General features: G+C 41.2%; 1 protein-coding gene across 1 annotated transcript in view; it reads right to left on the reverse strand.

The window, feature by feature from the left end:
• The window catches only part of LOC134826015 (uncharacterized), a 23,339-nt gene extending 10,772 nt beyond the window's left edge, over positions 1-12,567 (reverse strand). Inside the window, exons 1-28 of the mRNA XM_063838260.1 lie at positions 12,532-12,567; positions 12,117-12,258; positions 11,647-11,776; positions 11,320-11,367; positions 11,033-11,112; positions 10,203-10,664; positions 9,850-10,017; positions 9,479-9,724; positions 8,152-8,287; positions 7,825-7,872; positions 7,610-7,686; positions 6,715-6,894; positions 6,350-6,580; positions 6,097-6,162; positions 5,868-5,997; positions 5,626-5,755; positions 5,348-5,495; positions 4,506-5,200; positions 4,240-4,387; positions 3,846-4,105; positions 3,371-3,736; positions 3,034-3,202; positions 2,310-2,913; positions 2,055-2,190; positions 1,767-1,914; positions 765-1,462; positions 447-594; positions 67-326 (exon numbers count right to left, since the gene is read on the reverse strand). Coding sequence (XP_063694330.1) covers positions 67-326; positions 447-594; positions 765-1,462; positions 1,767-1,914; positions 2,055-2,190; positions 2,310-2,913; positions 3,034-3,202; positions 3,371-3,736; positions 3,846-4,105; positions 4,240-4,387; positions 4,506-5,200; positions 5,348-5,495; positions 5,626-5,755; positions 5,868-5,997; positions 6,097-6,162; positions 6,350-6,580; positions 6,715-6,894; positions 7,610-7,686; positions 7,825-7,872; positions 8,152-8,287; positions 9,479-9,724; positions 9,850-10,017; positions 10,203-10,664; positions 11,033-11,112; positions 11,320-11,367; positions 11,647-11,776; positions 12,117-12,258; positions 12,532-12,567 — 6,090 coding nt within the window. The remainder of the gene's footprint in view (positions 1-66; positions 327-446; positions 595-764; positions 1,463-1,766; positions 1,915-2,054; positions 2,191-2,309; positions 2,914-3,033; positions 3,203-3,370; positions 3,737-3,845; positions 4,106-4,239; positions 4,388-4,505; positions 5,201-5,347; positions 5,496-5,625; positions 5,756-5,867; positions 5,998-6,096; positions 6,163-6,349; positions 6,581-6,714; positions 6,895-7,609; positions 7,687-7,824; positions 7,873-8,151; positions 8,288-9,478; positions 9,725-9,849; positions 10,018-10,202; positions 10,665-11,032; positions 11,113-11,319; positions 11,368-11,646; positions 11,777-12,116; positions 12,259-12,531) is intronic.
• Positions 12,568-14,545: the final 1,978 nt, after the last annotated feature.

Here is a 14,545-nt window from a genome sequence, read left to right on the forward strand (position 1 = left end):
GTATTTCAAATTGAATGCTAATTAATTTATAACAAAATGGCAACAAGGAATGGATTAACCCCTTACCTGAGCACCGTCGATTCGGTTCTGACAGCAATCAATTCTGTTGTGAATGAGAACCATGTAGACCTTATTCTGGCCCTCGAGGTCCACCTGCCACCAGTTGTTTTTAGTGCCTTTGCTGTGAGTTGAGGTTCCTGCACTGTATTTTCCGTCAACATTACCATCAACAGCTCGTTTTGGTACACCACTAAATCCAACAGAGCTGGATTTGGTGGGCCTTCCTTGTGACAAGAGAGACATTCTGTTTATAATCTTCGTTCCGCCTGAAAAGAAGGTTTTAGTTAAACAAGATGCCTAAATTCCTAAATTCAATTAAAAAGTGTTAACTGAATTTCATTATTTTTGGTATATTAGTATTTGAATCGTGAGTGGTTTTAACTTACCGTAAACTTGAACCTCGGCCATATGGAGCCAGTTCTTGTTTTGTACTACTTTAACAGTACTGGCCTCGTGACCATTACAGGATATGACGTAGAAGAATTTCTTGCGATTGTAAGCAATCGTTCCGCACTTGAAATCACCCGCGTACACCTAGAAGTAGAAAACACTGTTATTTATGAACCTTATACAACTCTTGAATGTTTATCTCACGGTTTATAATCAACACTAAAGAAATTTGTTATTCAAATCCCTTGTAACTAAAGTGTGATTGATTAGAAAGTGTCGCTCAGTTTTTAATAAATGTCAACTGTAAAGTTAACCTCTGCTCCGTTAATCCTGTTCTGGCCGGAATCCCTCCTATTGTAGATAACAACCATGTTGATTTTGTAATCATCGAACAGATCAACCATCCACCAGTTGTTCTTTGGAGAACCACTGTGGCTTACGGAGCTATGTCCCCATATGCCATCAGTATTACCATCTACAGCTCTCATAGCATTACCCCCATGGGCTTCACTGGACTGACGAGCGTATTTGTTCTGAGACAGTAGCATGGAGTAGTCACCGACACCAACGTTCCTTCCGACTGGTGCAGCACCTCCAAGACCGAACACTTGCACTTCAGCTAGTGTCAGGTAGTTCTTGGGCTGCTCAATACGGACTATTTTACCCTTAGCACCATTACAGTTGACTGGATAACTATTCATTCCCTTCTTGTAGTGGATTGTACCACAGACATGTTTGTCTAACTTGACAATCGCTCCATCAATCCGGGGTCCGGTCCCTTCCGACCAGCGGTTGTTGATGATGATCAGGTAAACTGCGTGTGTACCTTGAAGATCCACCTGCCACCAACTATTTTTAGGATTGTGGGTATGGGAACATGTGCCTAGATTCCATTGTCCACTAGTGTAACCGTCGACAGCTCGAGCAGCTGCCCCACTCCAGCCGATACTGTCCTGTTTGGTAGGACGTCCTTGTGAGAGTAGACTCAGGGCCTTCATAGCAGCGGAACCACCTGTGAATATATGAGTTAGGTTAGTGTGTCATTTATCAAATTGAATCCTCTATTCTGTCGAGATAACTATTTAAATGTCTGTTCATCTATTTTTCTAACATATTGTCAAATACTAGTCGGGCAGTTGGATTATCTGAATTTAAAGAGAAAATTAACACATTTAGGCATCTCATATGATCTCTTACCGAAAACTTGCACTTTTCATGCAGGCTACATGGATATTGGATTTATCATTTCCTGTTTCATCATTATTGAAATCTAGGATGGTATGATCCTGAATAATTAGCGAATTAAACGTCCTTACCGTAGACTTCGAGCTCAGCAAGTTGAAGATAGTCGTAGTCTTGGACAACCCTGACCACGTTGCCTTTAGCTCCGTTGCAATTGACAGGGTAGACAAGTTTGTTGGGAATCCAGATGATATGACCACACAGGTGTTTTTCAACGTATACCTTGATTTTAAAATGAATTTAGAAGGAATTTTGCTACGTTAACTTATATCATGGTTAGAGATTACTGCATAAAATAATGCATAATATTGTGTTAACAGAACTCAAAAGTAAATAGAACATGAAGTGGAATACTGGAATACCTTAGCACCGTTAATAAAGCTCCTGCAGCATTTGTCCGTTCTGGCGTACACGACCACCATGTTGACAGCATAGGTCCCTTCCAGGTTTACTTGCCACCAGTTGTTTTTAGGTTGTTTTTTGGTACTCGAAGTTGATCTGAAATTTTTAAGATTAGAAACTTTTTAAAATTTTCCTTCGATAAACTTGCCACTTTTATTGAAAAATTACAGTGTACAAAAATGTAGCTATCCTGTGAGTTAATTTCGATGTCTCACCTCAACTGATAACGTCCTTCAGATTTGCCGTCAACGGCATACTGGGCTTCTGCAACCCATTTTGTAGATGATTGAGAAGCCCTCTTTCCTTGAGAAAGCAGCATGAAGTTTCCACTGCCATAATTTGGCATCCTACCAACTCGGTAATACACCCACAACCATTCAAGGTTGAATGGACTGCCAAAGTTGGTATATCTCAGTGATGCTCTCGCTATTTTTCCGGATTTCAGGAAGGCGCGGAAACTGTTTGCATTGCCACATTTGAAGTTGGCATCCTTCTTGTTGTTGACTCTAGCCATGTTATTTTCGTTAAGTTCCCATCTGATTACTTGAGCCATGCTGTTATCAAGCACCTTGTCGTCGTTACAAACTGCACCAGTTCCCTTGGACCAGAACTTCAAGGCAGCATTGGCGACCTTGCCTCCTTTGAATTCGTAGAAGACTTCAACATATCCCAGACCCTTGTTCTTATCATCTAACAAGTTCAAATAGACTGAGAATTTACCTCCACTGAACGCATGGTGAGGGTTTAACCTTATGTAAACTGGATTCCTTATAGGGTCGAAGTAGATAGGTGTGCTTGTCTTGGTTACTCTTGTCAGGCCTGAAAGGAAAATGATGTTTGTTCGGTCAGCTACGATATTAAAATCAGCCCATATATAAGACAGAAAATTTAAAACGGACAATTCGTTATGTCATTGGAAAATGTTCCTTAATTTCCTACCATCGCAAGCGTTCACTGTGTTTGTGGCCCACTTGGCCTTGCCACCGGTGTAGAACACCATGTTGTTATCGTCCTGTACTTTCAGGATGTAACCTCCGGTGTTACCAGGGGTTTGACTGGCCCACAACACGTTTCCTTTTACATCATACAGAACCATGTTACCGTCCGACTAAGGGGTTTGTTTTGTCAACCTTCGTACTAAAAACTGCAAACTTACGAGAACATTGCAGAAATATCAAGTTTATGTGGCAAATTGGAAATTTCGAATCTATCTGCCTATTCGGTGAACAATTATATGATAATTGTGAATGCTTGTAAGTGACCACTATGTCCCCACCTGCAGTTTAAGTCCATCTTTCACAGACTTGCCATCAGTGTTTGATGCCAAAATGGGAACACCTCCTTTGCAATAAAGAACAAAGTTTCCAGTTTTCTCCATGACCGCGTAAGCTTCGCCGTTGGTGGAGGTTATCCTCTTGCCATTTCCAATTAAACCGATTGTTCCTTTGGGAATCTCGCAAGTATTCTTACTGCATTCAGCTATCTTAGCTGGTCCGAACACTTGGACTTCAGCCAGAGTAAGGTAATTGGTTTTCTGAACGATCTTGACGATTCGTCCAGTTTTGCCGCCACAGTCAATAGGATAGACGTTCTGACCAGCGTTCCACTTGATCGTTCCACAAAGGTGGCTGTCCAAGTAAACCTGTAGGGTGTACCAGTTTTAAATATATGGGAGAATCTTTATGACAAGCATCTCTGCTACTTACAAATAATGATCTGTAAGACGATTGATTGTTAAGAGTACGTCATACCTGAGCACCGTTGAGCCTGTTTTGACAACAGTCCACTCTGTTGTGAATGAGGACCATGTAAACCTGGTTCTTCCCCTCAAGATCTACCTGCCACCAGTTGTTTTTGTTTACTTTGCTGTGCTGTGAGGTTCCTGCATTGTATGCTCCGTCAACATTGCCATCAACAGCTCGTTGTGGTACGCCACCGTATCCAACAGAGCTTGCTTTGGTGGGTCTTCCCTGTGACAAGAGAGACATTCGGGGCACTTTCTTGCTACCACCTGAAACATCACAGATAAGATAATTATTAATTAAAGAAAATAGAATAATAGAGGAGAAATGAAGTGATGATAATGTAGAAAGGTCGCTAAATGATTGTCTTGCAGAACTTAATTCAATTTTAACTATTTCTTACCGAATACTTGAACCTCAGCCATGTGGAGCCAGTTGTGCTTTTGGACAATCTTGACATAGTCTGCCGCATGGCCATCACAAGAGACAACATAGTATAACATCTTCTTATTATATTGGATCGTGCCACACTTGTAGTCTCCAGCAAACACCTATAACAGAAATTGGTAATTTGCCGCTCAAAATTATCTAATCCAAATTTAGATGAAGCTTCAAATTACAAACATTTAAAAATCGGACAAATTTTCAGAATGTTCCGTTTGAACCCACCTCTGCACCGTTAATCTTCTCTTGACAACAGTCTCTCCTGTTATACACAATCACCATGTTTATAACATAGTTTTTGTACAGATCAACCTTCCACCAATTATTTTTAGCTGCGCCGCTGTGAGTTACAGAGCCTCGTCCCCATACTCCGTCTGTTCTTCCATCTACAGCTCTCATGGCATTACCACCATGTGCTTCGCTAGACTGCAGCGAGTATTTGTATTGGGACAGAAGCATAGAAGAGTCTCCGCTGCCGATGTTGCTTCCTATGGGCTTTTGGCCTCCGGTTCCAAACACTTGTACTTCGGCAAGTGTCAAGTAGTTTTTAGGCTGCTCTATTCGAACAATTCGTCCTTTAGCTCCAGCGCAGTTTATTGCATATGTGTTACGACCTTTCAGGTACCAAACAGAGCTACATTTGTGTTTATCAACAAATACGGTTGCACCGTGGATTCTGTCTTGACAGCAATCTAGACGGTTATGGATGATTACTACATGAATGGGGTATGTTCCTTGAAGATCCACCTGCCACCAACTGTTTTTAGGATGTTGAGTATGAGAAGATGTCCCGCTGGCCCAGAGTCCATTAGTGTTTCCGTCGACAGCTCTGGAAGGTGCTCCTCCAAATCCGACACTGTCTTGTTTGGTGGGGCGTCCTTGTGAGAGTAGACCAATTCCGGACACTCCAGCGTCTCCACCTGTAACAACAAGATAACCTGTTAAGATAAGAAAAAGTTGTTACATGTGAGTATTCTTCTTGCAGGCTGCATGGATTATTGGCCTGTTTTATTACTATTGAAATATAGGATGGTTTGATCCTGAATATATAAATGAAAAGTCCGTACCGTAGACTTCGACCTCAGCAAGTTGAAGATAGTCGTGATCTTGGACAATCTTCACCTCTTTTCCTTTGTGGCCATTGCAATTCACTGTGTTGAACTTCATGTTGGGAATGTACACGATCCTTCCGCATTGGTAATTGTCAACGAAAACCTGAAGAAATTATTTTATGTCTCAATAGGTACAAATACAATATATGCTAATATTGATAATTCATCTTAATCTTAGAAGCTTGCAGCTACTACTCTACTAATCAAAGCTTGTGATGCTGAAACCCCTTTACCTTGGCGCCATTGATCCTGCTCTGGCAGCAGTCAGCACGGTTGTAAACTATCACCAAGTTAATTGCATAGGTTTTACCAAGCTCCACTTTCCACCAGTTATTCTTATTGGTTTTGGTATGAGACACCGATCTGAAAAGGTATCTAGTGTAAATCTGGAGGAACGAGGGTGGACACAAAATTGACATATTATCATAAAGTGTATCATAAAGAAGTGGAGCAAATCAAACTGTTCATTACTAACTTCTTGTTAAAGCGTCCATCAGTTTTACCATCGACAGCATACTTGGCGAGTCCCCCGGACAGGGTTGACGACTGAGAAGCTTTCTTGCCGTTTGAGAGCAGAATGAAATTTCCTGTCTCTGGGGGTGGCACTGAAAAACAAGACTAGTTAGTTAGAGGATGATTTCGTTGCCAACTGTTTTCAAAAATTATTTTATTTGGATTCATTAAGTATCTGTTATTTTGGCTACCTGGTTCTGCTTTCCGTGGCAATTTTTCTCTTTTTTGGAGGCTGCTATGAATTCTTGGGTTAGGACCTGGAAAATTTTGGTTTAATCTAAACTTAAAACATACAATAGATGTCTCAAAAATCATGCTTTTTAATTATAATCATAACTATGGAAGTTATAATTATAACTATAAAAGACAATAAGTCCAGTGTTTGTAAGGTTGAACTACAATTCAGCTAAATGAAATTGATGGTTTTTTGTTTGAGCAACTCACTATTGACTGGATAATGACAAAGATGGTTATCTCTCCATGTATGGGGATCCGCAGTCTCCAACCACCGGATGCAAGCTTTTCCTGCTTTATGTTCATTATTTCTATTAGCATCGCTGAATACCCAGGTAAACTGGTAAGGAGAGTTTGGTGGAACACAAAGATAGTTATCCCTCCATGTGTGAGGGTCTGCTGGTTCCAATATCTGTGTACATTTCGAGCTGGGAACTTTTCCTGAAAAACATTGAGATGATAAATTGATTCATTTGAAACTTACTTATTTATGGACTCTGTATACTGATGAAAGTGAAAACATAACTTTCAAGTAAATTGTTATGGAAATATGGAAACAATCCTCTATCTCGTACCGTTCATATTGAATCGTATTCCAGGATCGGCCTTGGTGTTCTTCCAGCAGAAGAAATTGTCTTTCCATGTGTGTTTGGCTGGTTCTGCTAGCTCAAGGATCCTGTCACAGTAATATCCTGCCGGCACACCAGCGTTGCTCCATTTGAAATCTTGGGGCCAGGACGGCAGGGGTTTTCTGACTGGAATTACATTTTGTCAGATAACAAGTTCAATTTAAGTAATCATCAGCTGGGTGTGGTAAATTCGAAACAAAATTTAAGATACCTTATCGGACCTTATTTGAACGGACATTAATTGAACGCTGGAGGTCCTAGCGTTCATATTAATGTCCGTTTAAATAGAGTCCATCCAAGTTAAAGTACGTTGAGATTTTTTCCAAAATGATTCCACTGCGAACTCATATTTAGGATATGACAACTTTTTAATTTCCTGACAGCAATATTACGTAATCATGGCCTGACCCCCATCATTGTTATGATATCCGGCCAAGCACCTTCTAAAGTACTTACTATTATAGCCGGATATTCGATCGATTTCTAAATTTGATCACTATCAGAGTGAAATTGAGTGGGATTTGAATTAAAATATTTTCAAATTGTTATTATTCTAGAGGATAAAATGAACATTTTGATTACTTAATCAACAACCAAACCCCCCCCCCCCTCCCCCGTAATCACTAATCAACCGTAAGCATTTGGAAACCCCCCCCCCCCCCCCTCCGGCCTCGGCTGATTACTTTTTATGTGTAGGACCCCTAAGTGAAGTAACTGCACCCACACGCAACCTTTCAATTTTCGGAGTTGAGAGTATAGACATTATAGACACACGACACACATGATCTCAGCTATAATATTATGAGTATTCATGATTTAGTTTGAAGATCAAAATGCTTACCACTGCATGTAGGTATATGACAGTACTCCCATCGAGGCTTAGTTCCCCCAGCATTATAACACCAGGCACCTTTTGAACTGAGGAAAATGACGACACCTGTTATAATGAAGAATTTCTAAAAGGAAAAAGAAATTTCACAGATGATTTATATTCCAAAGCCTCTTCATTGCAGTTTATTATGGAACACTACCGGATATCAGATATTGAAGACTTACCCGTCTGGATTTCTGCAATAGTTTTCTTGCAGTCCTGAATCAGGGTATCTGAAAATGTTTTTGTAATAAGCTATTTTCCTAAAGTAGGTAGTGTTGTGAATTGTAATTAATAATTTGGCTTCTGTCGAAAGCCCTTTTAGAAACATCTCGAAGTTTGGGTGTAAAATGATTTAGGACGCTCGATTAAATATAGTACATGTCTCATCTTCCAAAATCCGAATAATCTGGATAAGAATAAATCTAAATCTGGATTATGCCGTATTGTGGCCGCCTGTGGGTGAGACTAGCTTATACCTGTTGTGCCTTAGAAGCACCAATAAAACTTACTTCTTAGGAGTTCTAGTGTGTTTATTAGGTGATTGAGTGTCCCATCTCTGGCAGACGTGTCCTGATTTTGTGCGGGATACAGTTCCCCTGTAGTCTGATCCTTTCTTATCCGCTTTATCAACACACTCGTCTGGAGCTGGAGTTAATAATGAATAAAAGTAGTTTCTTGATAAACGATGGCTTGATAGTGAGGTAAATTGGGGTTTGCGGTAAATCTGTGTTTGCGGTAAATTGGAGCGCAGTAAATCTGCATTTACGGTAAATTGGAACGCAGTAAATCGGAATCTATAACAAGGCCAGGGCGTGGTAAATCGGACATCTGTGAATCGGAGCGCGTGGAGAATGTCGTATATGATTTACAAAGGCTGTCATGTAAGACCTCTGGAGTCGATGCAAACATTTTCAGACCTCTAGTTCATTGAAGGAGGGTATGGCAGCCTCATGATGATCAAAAAAACATATTTTCCAATATCTGGCATTCTGGCTCATTGTTTATACAAATTGGAAATCATACGATATCAAGTTTAGAAATATTCTACCCTAAACTTAAGTTTTAGTTATATGCAGAAATATTTTAACGTCATTATCATCACTCGATGGACGATGACATATTGTTTGAATGTTGTGATATTTCGAATGTGATACCATAGTTGGTTCTTGCGCACTAAACGTACTTTTAAAACCGAAAGCACTTTACGGACAAAAAATTTTTTAAAGACGCACTTTTTAATCTGTTTCTAACAAATCAGTGCGTGGGCACGGAAAAAGTGGAGAAACTTGTATATATCCACGGTAATCTGCGCAATATCAGTGGTGCAGCTGCACGTGGTAGTTCTCTTTTACACTACCTTAGTAAGATGTAGGAATGAAGAATTTTGTCATTTTTTAACTCGTAAACCTCGTAATGTAAAGGCAGACGCACGTAATGCACTTTACCGCACTTAAACGCACGAAAAAATTTTCACGAACTAAACGCACTTTTCCTGGAAAATTAACGCACGAACCAACTATGATTTTTACACAACTTTCATAATTATAGACACGGATCTACAAATATTTTTACATTTTTTACTGCTTAACGACTGCCTTTCTTGCTTATTGTATGAAAAATTAATTTATAAATTATCTGCTAAAGTTTTAAAAACGCAAAATAAATTTGGATTTTTGGTACTTTTGAATGCCTGCGCCTTCGGGCGTTCATTTTAATGTCCGTTCGTAACTATGTCCGTTTATTTAATGCCCGGTCAAATAAGGTCCGATAAGGTATTTGTTATTTTAGCTCCATCTTGACTTTCGCACAGAAATGGACAATTCAACGTTATCAAACCTGCTTTTCCAGCGTATCCAGGGTTACACAGATAATTATCATTCCACGTGTGTGGATCTGCTGCTTCGTGCCATTTGATACAAGGTTTCCCTTGTTTCTGGAACCCATCCTTCATAGCACCGCTAAAAGCCCAGACAAAGTGGTAAGGGGAGTTTTGTTGCACACAAAGGAAGTTGTCTCTCCAAGTATGTCCGGCTGGTTCTGCTCCCTCGATGATTTGAGTACATCTTTGTCCGGGGATGGCTCCTGTAATAATTTAGATCATTTAAAATATTTGCATTGTGGCAAATTTTTAAATTATTTAGCCCCTGAATTTATTGGTTACGTATGATTGATTGGCACTACGAATGTTAATATAGAACGGGTCTAACCAGCAAAGGACCATCTAAGTCCCGGATCAGCTCTGTCGTTTCTCCAGCACATAAAGTTATCATTCCAGGTATGGGGATCCTTAGGTTCCCATAATTTGACACAGGTGTATCCACGAGGAGGTCCAGCATTAGCCCATTTGAAGTCTTGTGGCCAGCTTGGGAGGTTCACTGAAAACACAAAGTCAGATAATTCTCTTGAGAGCGGACAACTTTTTAATGAAATCATTTAAAAATTAAATATCTTTCAAGTATCTTTCAAACAGATCCTTAAAATTTTAATAAAGTCTATCAAGTTGATCACTTAATAATCTGGTTTGATTTTTAAATCTAATCTTAGATATTAACGGACTTACAGAAATTGTTACAGTTAATATTTCCACTCTTAAGCTGGTTTTTATTACGCTGGTATTTTGCTCCGAAGGGAGTATGTTTCAGCCAGCAGTGCTTGTTTCCTTTGTGGAAGGTGAAAGATCGGCAACCTTGACCCTGAGCCTTGGCACATTCTGTGGCACAATGTTTGTAATCTCGAGCAACGAAGTTTCTGATGTCTGCACCCCAGTAGTCAACATTGTCTTCGGCACATACTGTGAATCTTACTACGGGTACAGTCTTTTTGGGTTTAGAAGGTCCTCGGTAGCTCTGACATCTTCCATGGGGACATGGCTTGTGCTGGTCTCCCGCGCAGCACAAACTGTCTCTCTGAATCACACTGCCGTCGCACTTGGCACCCTGAGGTTTATAGTGCTTCTCCTTGTTCGATTTGCAACAGTGTTGACCGTTGTAGTAGGCGTGAGGATGGGAAGGAGGACATTGAGCTGAAAAATTGTTTGTAAAAATAATGTGCGACAGATTTTCGAAAATTTCGTACAAGCTTGTACGAGCTTGTACAAACCCCCCTCCCCCTCCCCCATTTTGATTACTTAATCAACGACCAAACCCCCCTCCCCCGTAATCACTAATCAACCGTAAGCATTTGGAAACCACCCCCCCCCCCCCCCCCTCCGGCCTCGGCTGATTAGGTAATATGTGAAGGACCCCTAAGTGAAGTAACTGCACCCACACACAACCTTTCAAATTTCGGAGCTGAGAGTATAGACATTATATTTATAGACACACGACACACATGATCTCAGCTATAATATTATGAGTATTCATGATTTAGTTTGAAAATCAAAATGCTTACCACTGCATGTAGGTATATTACAGAACTCCCATCGAGGCTTAGTTCCCCCAGCATTATAACACCAGGCGCCGCCTGATGAACTGAGGAAAATGACGACACATGTTATAATGAAGAATTTCTAAAAGTAAAAAGAAATTTCACAGATCATTTATATTCCAAAGCCCCTTCATTGCAGTTTTATTGTAGATCTACTTAAATCTACAATAAATGTTTGTTCCCCTACCTTGTGCTCGACTTGATAACAATCCTTATGGAACACTACCGGATATCAGATATTGAAGACTTACCCGGATGGATTTCTGCAATAGTTCTTTTGCAGTCCTGAATTAGGGTATCTGAAAATGTTTTTGTAATAAGCTATTTTCCTAAAGTAGGTAGTGTTGTGAATCGTAACTAATAATTTGGCTTCTATCGAGAGCCCTTTTAGAAACATCTCGAAGTTTGGGTGTAAAATGATTGAGGACGCTCGATTAAATATAGTACATGTCTCATCTTCCAAAATCCGAATAATCTGGATAAGAATAAATCTAAATCTGGATTATGCCGTATTGTGGCCGCCTGTGGGTGAGACTAGCTTATACCTGTTGTGCCTTAGAAGCACCAAGGAAACTTACTTCTTAGGAGAGTATTTGTGTTTATTAGGTGAATTAGAGTCCCATCTCTGGCAGACGTGTCCTGATTTTGTGCGGGATACAGTTCCCCTGTAGTCTGATCCTTTCTTATCCGCTTTATGAACACACTCGTCTGGAGATGGAGTTAACCCATTTGTTATACATTTTAGAAACGTTAATAATGAATAAAAGTAGTTTCTTGATAAACGATGGCTTGATAGTGAGGTGAATTGGGGTTTGCGGTAAATCTGCCGTTTGCGGTAAATTGGAGCGCAGTAAATCTGCATTTGCAGGAAATTGGAACGCAGTAAATCGGAATCTGTAAACAAGGCCAGGGCGGGGTAAATCGGACATTTGTGTCAAAACTCAACAAAAAACCTGGATTGAAAAAATATGAGATTTTCCTGAAAGATCAATATTGTATACTTTTGCGAATGAGTATTTGTCAAAAATATGAAGACCAAACAATGTACCTCCGACAGGCTGTTTAGGAGGCAAGGGTTTGACATTAGGTCCTCGGTAGCTCTGACATCTTCCATGGGGACATGGCTTGTGCTGGTCTCCCGCGCAGCACAAACTGTCTCTCTGAATCACACTGCCGTCACACTTGGCACCCTGAGGTTTGTAGTGCTTCTCCTTGTTCGATTTACAACAGTGCTGGCCGTTGTAGTAAACATGGGGATGGGAAGGAGGACATTGTGCTGAAAAATTACTTGTAACAATAATGTGCGACAGATTTTCGAAAATTTCGTACAAACTTGTAAAAACCCTTAAAATCAAAACTCAACTAAAAACATGGATTGAAAAGATATGAGATTTTCCTGAAAGATCAATATTGAATACTTTTGCGAATGATTATTTGTAAAAAATGAAGACCAAACAATGTACCTCCAACAGGCTGTTGAGGAGGCAAGGGTTTGACATTAGGTCCTAAAGGCCGAGGAGGTAAGGGTCCGTCTTAGGTCCGCGGAAGCTCTGACATCTTCCATGGGGACATGGCTTGTGCTGGTCTCCCGCGCAGCACAAACTGTCTCTCTGAATCACACTGCCGTCACACTTGGCACCCTGAGGTTTGTAGTGCTTCTCCTTGTTCGATTTACAACAGTGCTGGCCGTTGTAGTAGGCGTGAGGATGGGAAGGAGGACATTGAGCTGAAAATTACTTGTAACAATAATGTGCGACAGATTTTCGAAAAGTTCGTACAAACTTGTAAAAACCCTTAAAATCAAAACTCAACTAAAAACATGGATTGAAAAAATATGAGATTTTCCTGAAAGATCAATATTAGATACTTTTGCGAATGATTATTTGTAAAAAATATGAAGACCAAACTATGTACCTCCAACAGGCCGGTGAGGAGGTCCTAGAGGTCCTAGAGGTGGATGAGGGGGTAAAGGTCCGTGATGAGGTCCTAGATTTGGATGAGGAGGTAAAGGTCCGTGATGAGGTCCTAGAGGTGGATGAGGGGGTAAGGGTCCGTGATGGGGTCCTAGAGGTGGGTGAGGGGGTAAAGGTCCGTGATGAGGTCCTAGAGGTGGATGAGGGGGTAAGGGTCCGTGATGAGGTCCAAAAGGTGGATGAGGAGGTAAAGGTCCGTGATGAGGTCCTAGAGGTGGATGAGGGGGTAAAGGTCCGTGATGAGGTCCTAGAGGTGGATGAGGGGGTAAGGGTCCGTGATGGGGTCCTAGAGGTGGGTGAGGGGGTAAAGGTCCGTGATGAGGTCCTAGAGGTGGATGAGGGGTAAGGGTCCGTGATGAGGTCCAAAAGGTGGATGAGGAGGTAAAGGTCCGTGATGAGGTCCTAGAGGTGGATGAGGGGGTAAGGGTCCGTGATGAGGTCCTAGAGGTGGATGAGGAGGTAAAGGTCCGTGATGAGGTCCTAGAGGTGGATGAGGGGGTAAAGGTCCGTGATGAGGTCCTAGAGGTGGATGAGGGGGTAAGGGTCCGTGATGAGGTCCAAAAGGTGGATGAGGAGGTAAAGGTCCGTGATGAGGTCCTAGAGGTGGATGAGGGGGTAAGGGTCCGTGATGAGGTCCTAGAGGTGGATGAGGAGGTAAAGGTCCGTGATGAGGTCCTAGAGGTGGATGAGGGGGTAAAGGTCCGTGATGAGGTCCTAGAGGTGGATGAGGAGGTAAAGGTCCGTGATGAGGCCCAAAAGGTGGATGAGGAGGTAAAGGTCCGTGATGAGGTCCTAGAGGTGGATGAGGAGGTAAAGGTCCGTGATGAGGTCCAAAAGGTGGATGAGGAGGTAAAGGTCCGTCATCAGGTCCGTGGAAGCTCTGACAGTTGCCATGGGGACAGGGAATGTGCTGGTCTCCCGCGCAGCACAAACTGTCTCTCTGAATCACACTGCCGTCACACTTGGCACCCTGAGGTTTGTAGTGCTTCTCCTTGTTCGATTTACAACAGTGCTGGCCGTTGTAGTAAACGTGGGGATGGGAAGGAGGACATTGTGCTGAAAAATAACTTGTATTATGATATACAAGGAAAATTGAAACTTAACTGAAAATTGGATTCAAAATTCAAATCTCTTTTGAGATGTTAATTTATTTTCCCTGAAAGATATATAGTCTATACTTTTGCAAATAAAAGAATAAGGTAAGTTACAGAACTCCTGACCAAACGATAATCATAAATTACTTATGGTACGGCACAAGACAACAGTCATGGGAACATTTTCCGACCAAAATTTTGAAATTTGGTGCCTTTTAACCTTAGTGGGTCAATACGTCAAAAAAGCTGACTTGGGTACGCGTACCACCACAATTTCAGTCGGTACGCGCAAATACGGCAAAATACGCGTACCCGTACCCAGTGCAGATACGAGTACGCCAAAATTAAAAAGCAAACGAATTCATTTATCTCAGAGACAAAATAAAAGACAATAGTAAATATTAAAAATG

The sequence above is a fragment of the Bolinopsis microptera genome, chromosome 1, assembly GCF_026151205.1.
Source record: "Bolinopsis microptera isolate Bmic1 chromosome 1, MBARI_Bmic_1.0, whole genome shotgun sequence".
NCBI classification, from domain to species: Eukaryota; Metazoa; Ctenophora; class Tentaculata; order Lobata; family Bolinopsidae; genus Bolinopsis; species Bolinopsis microptera.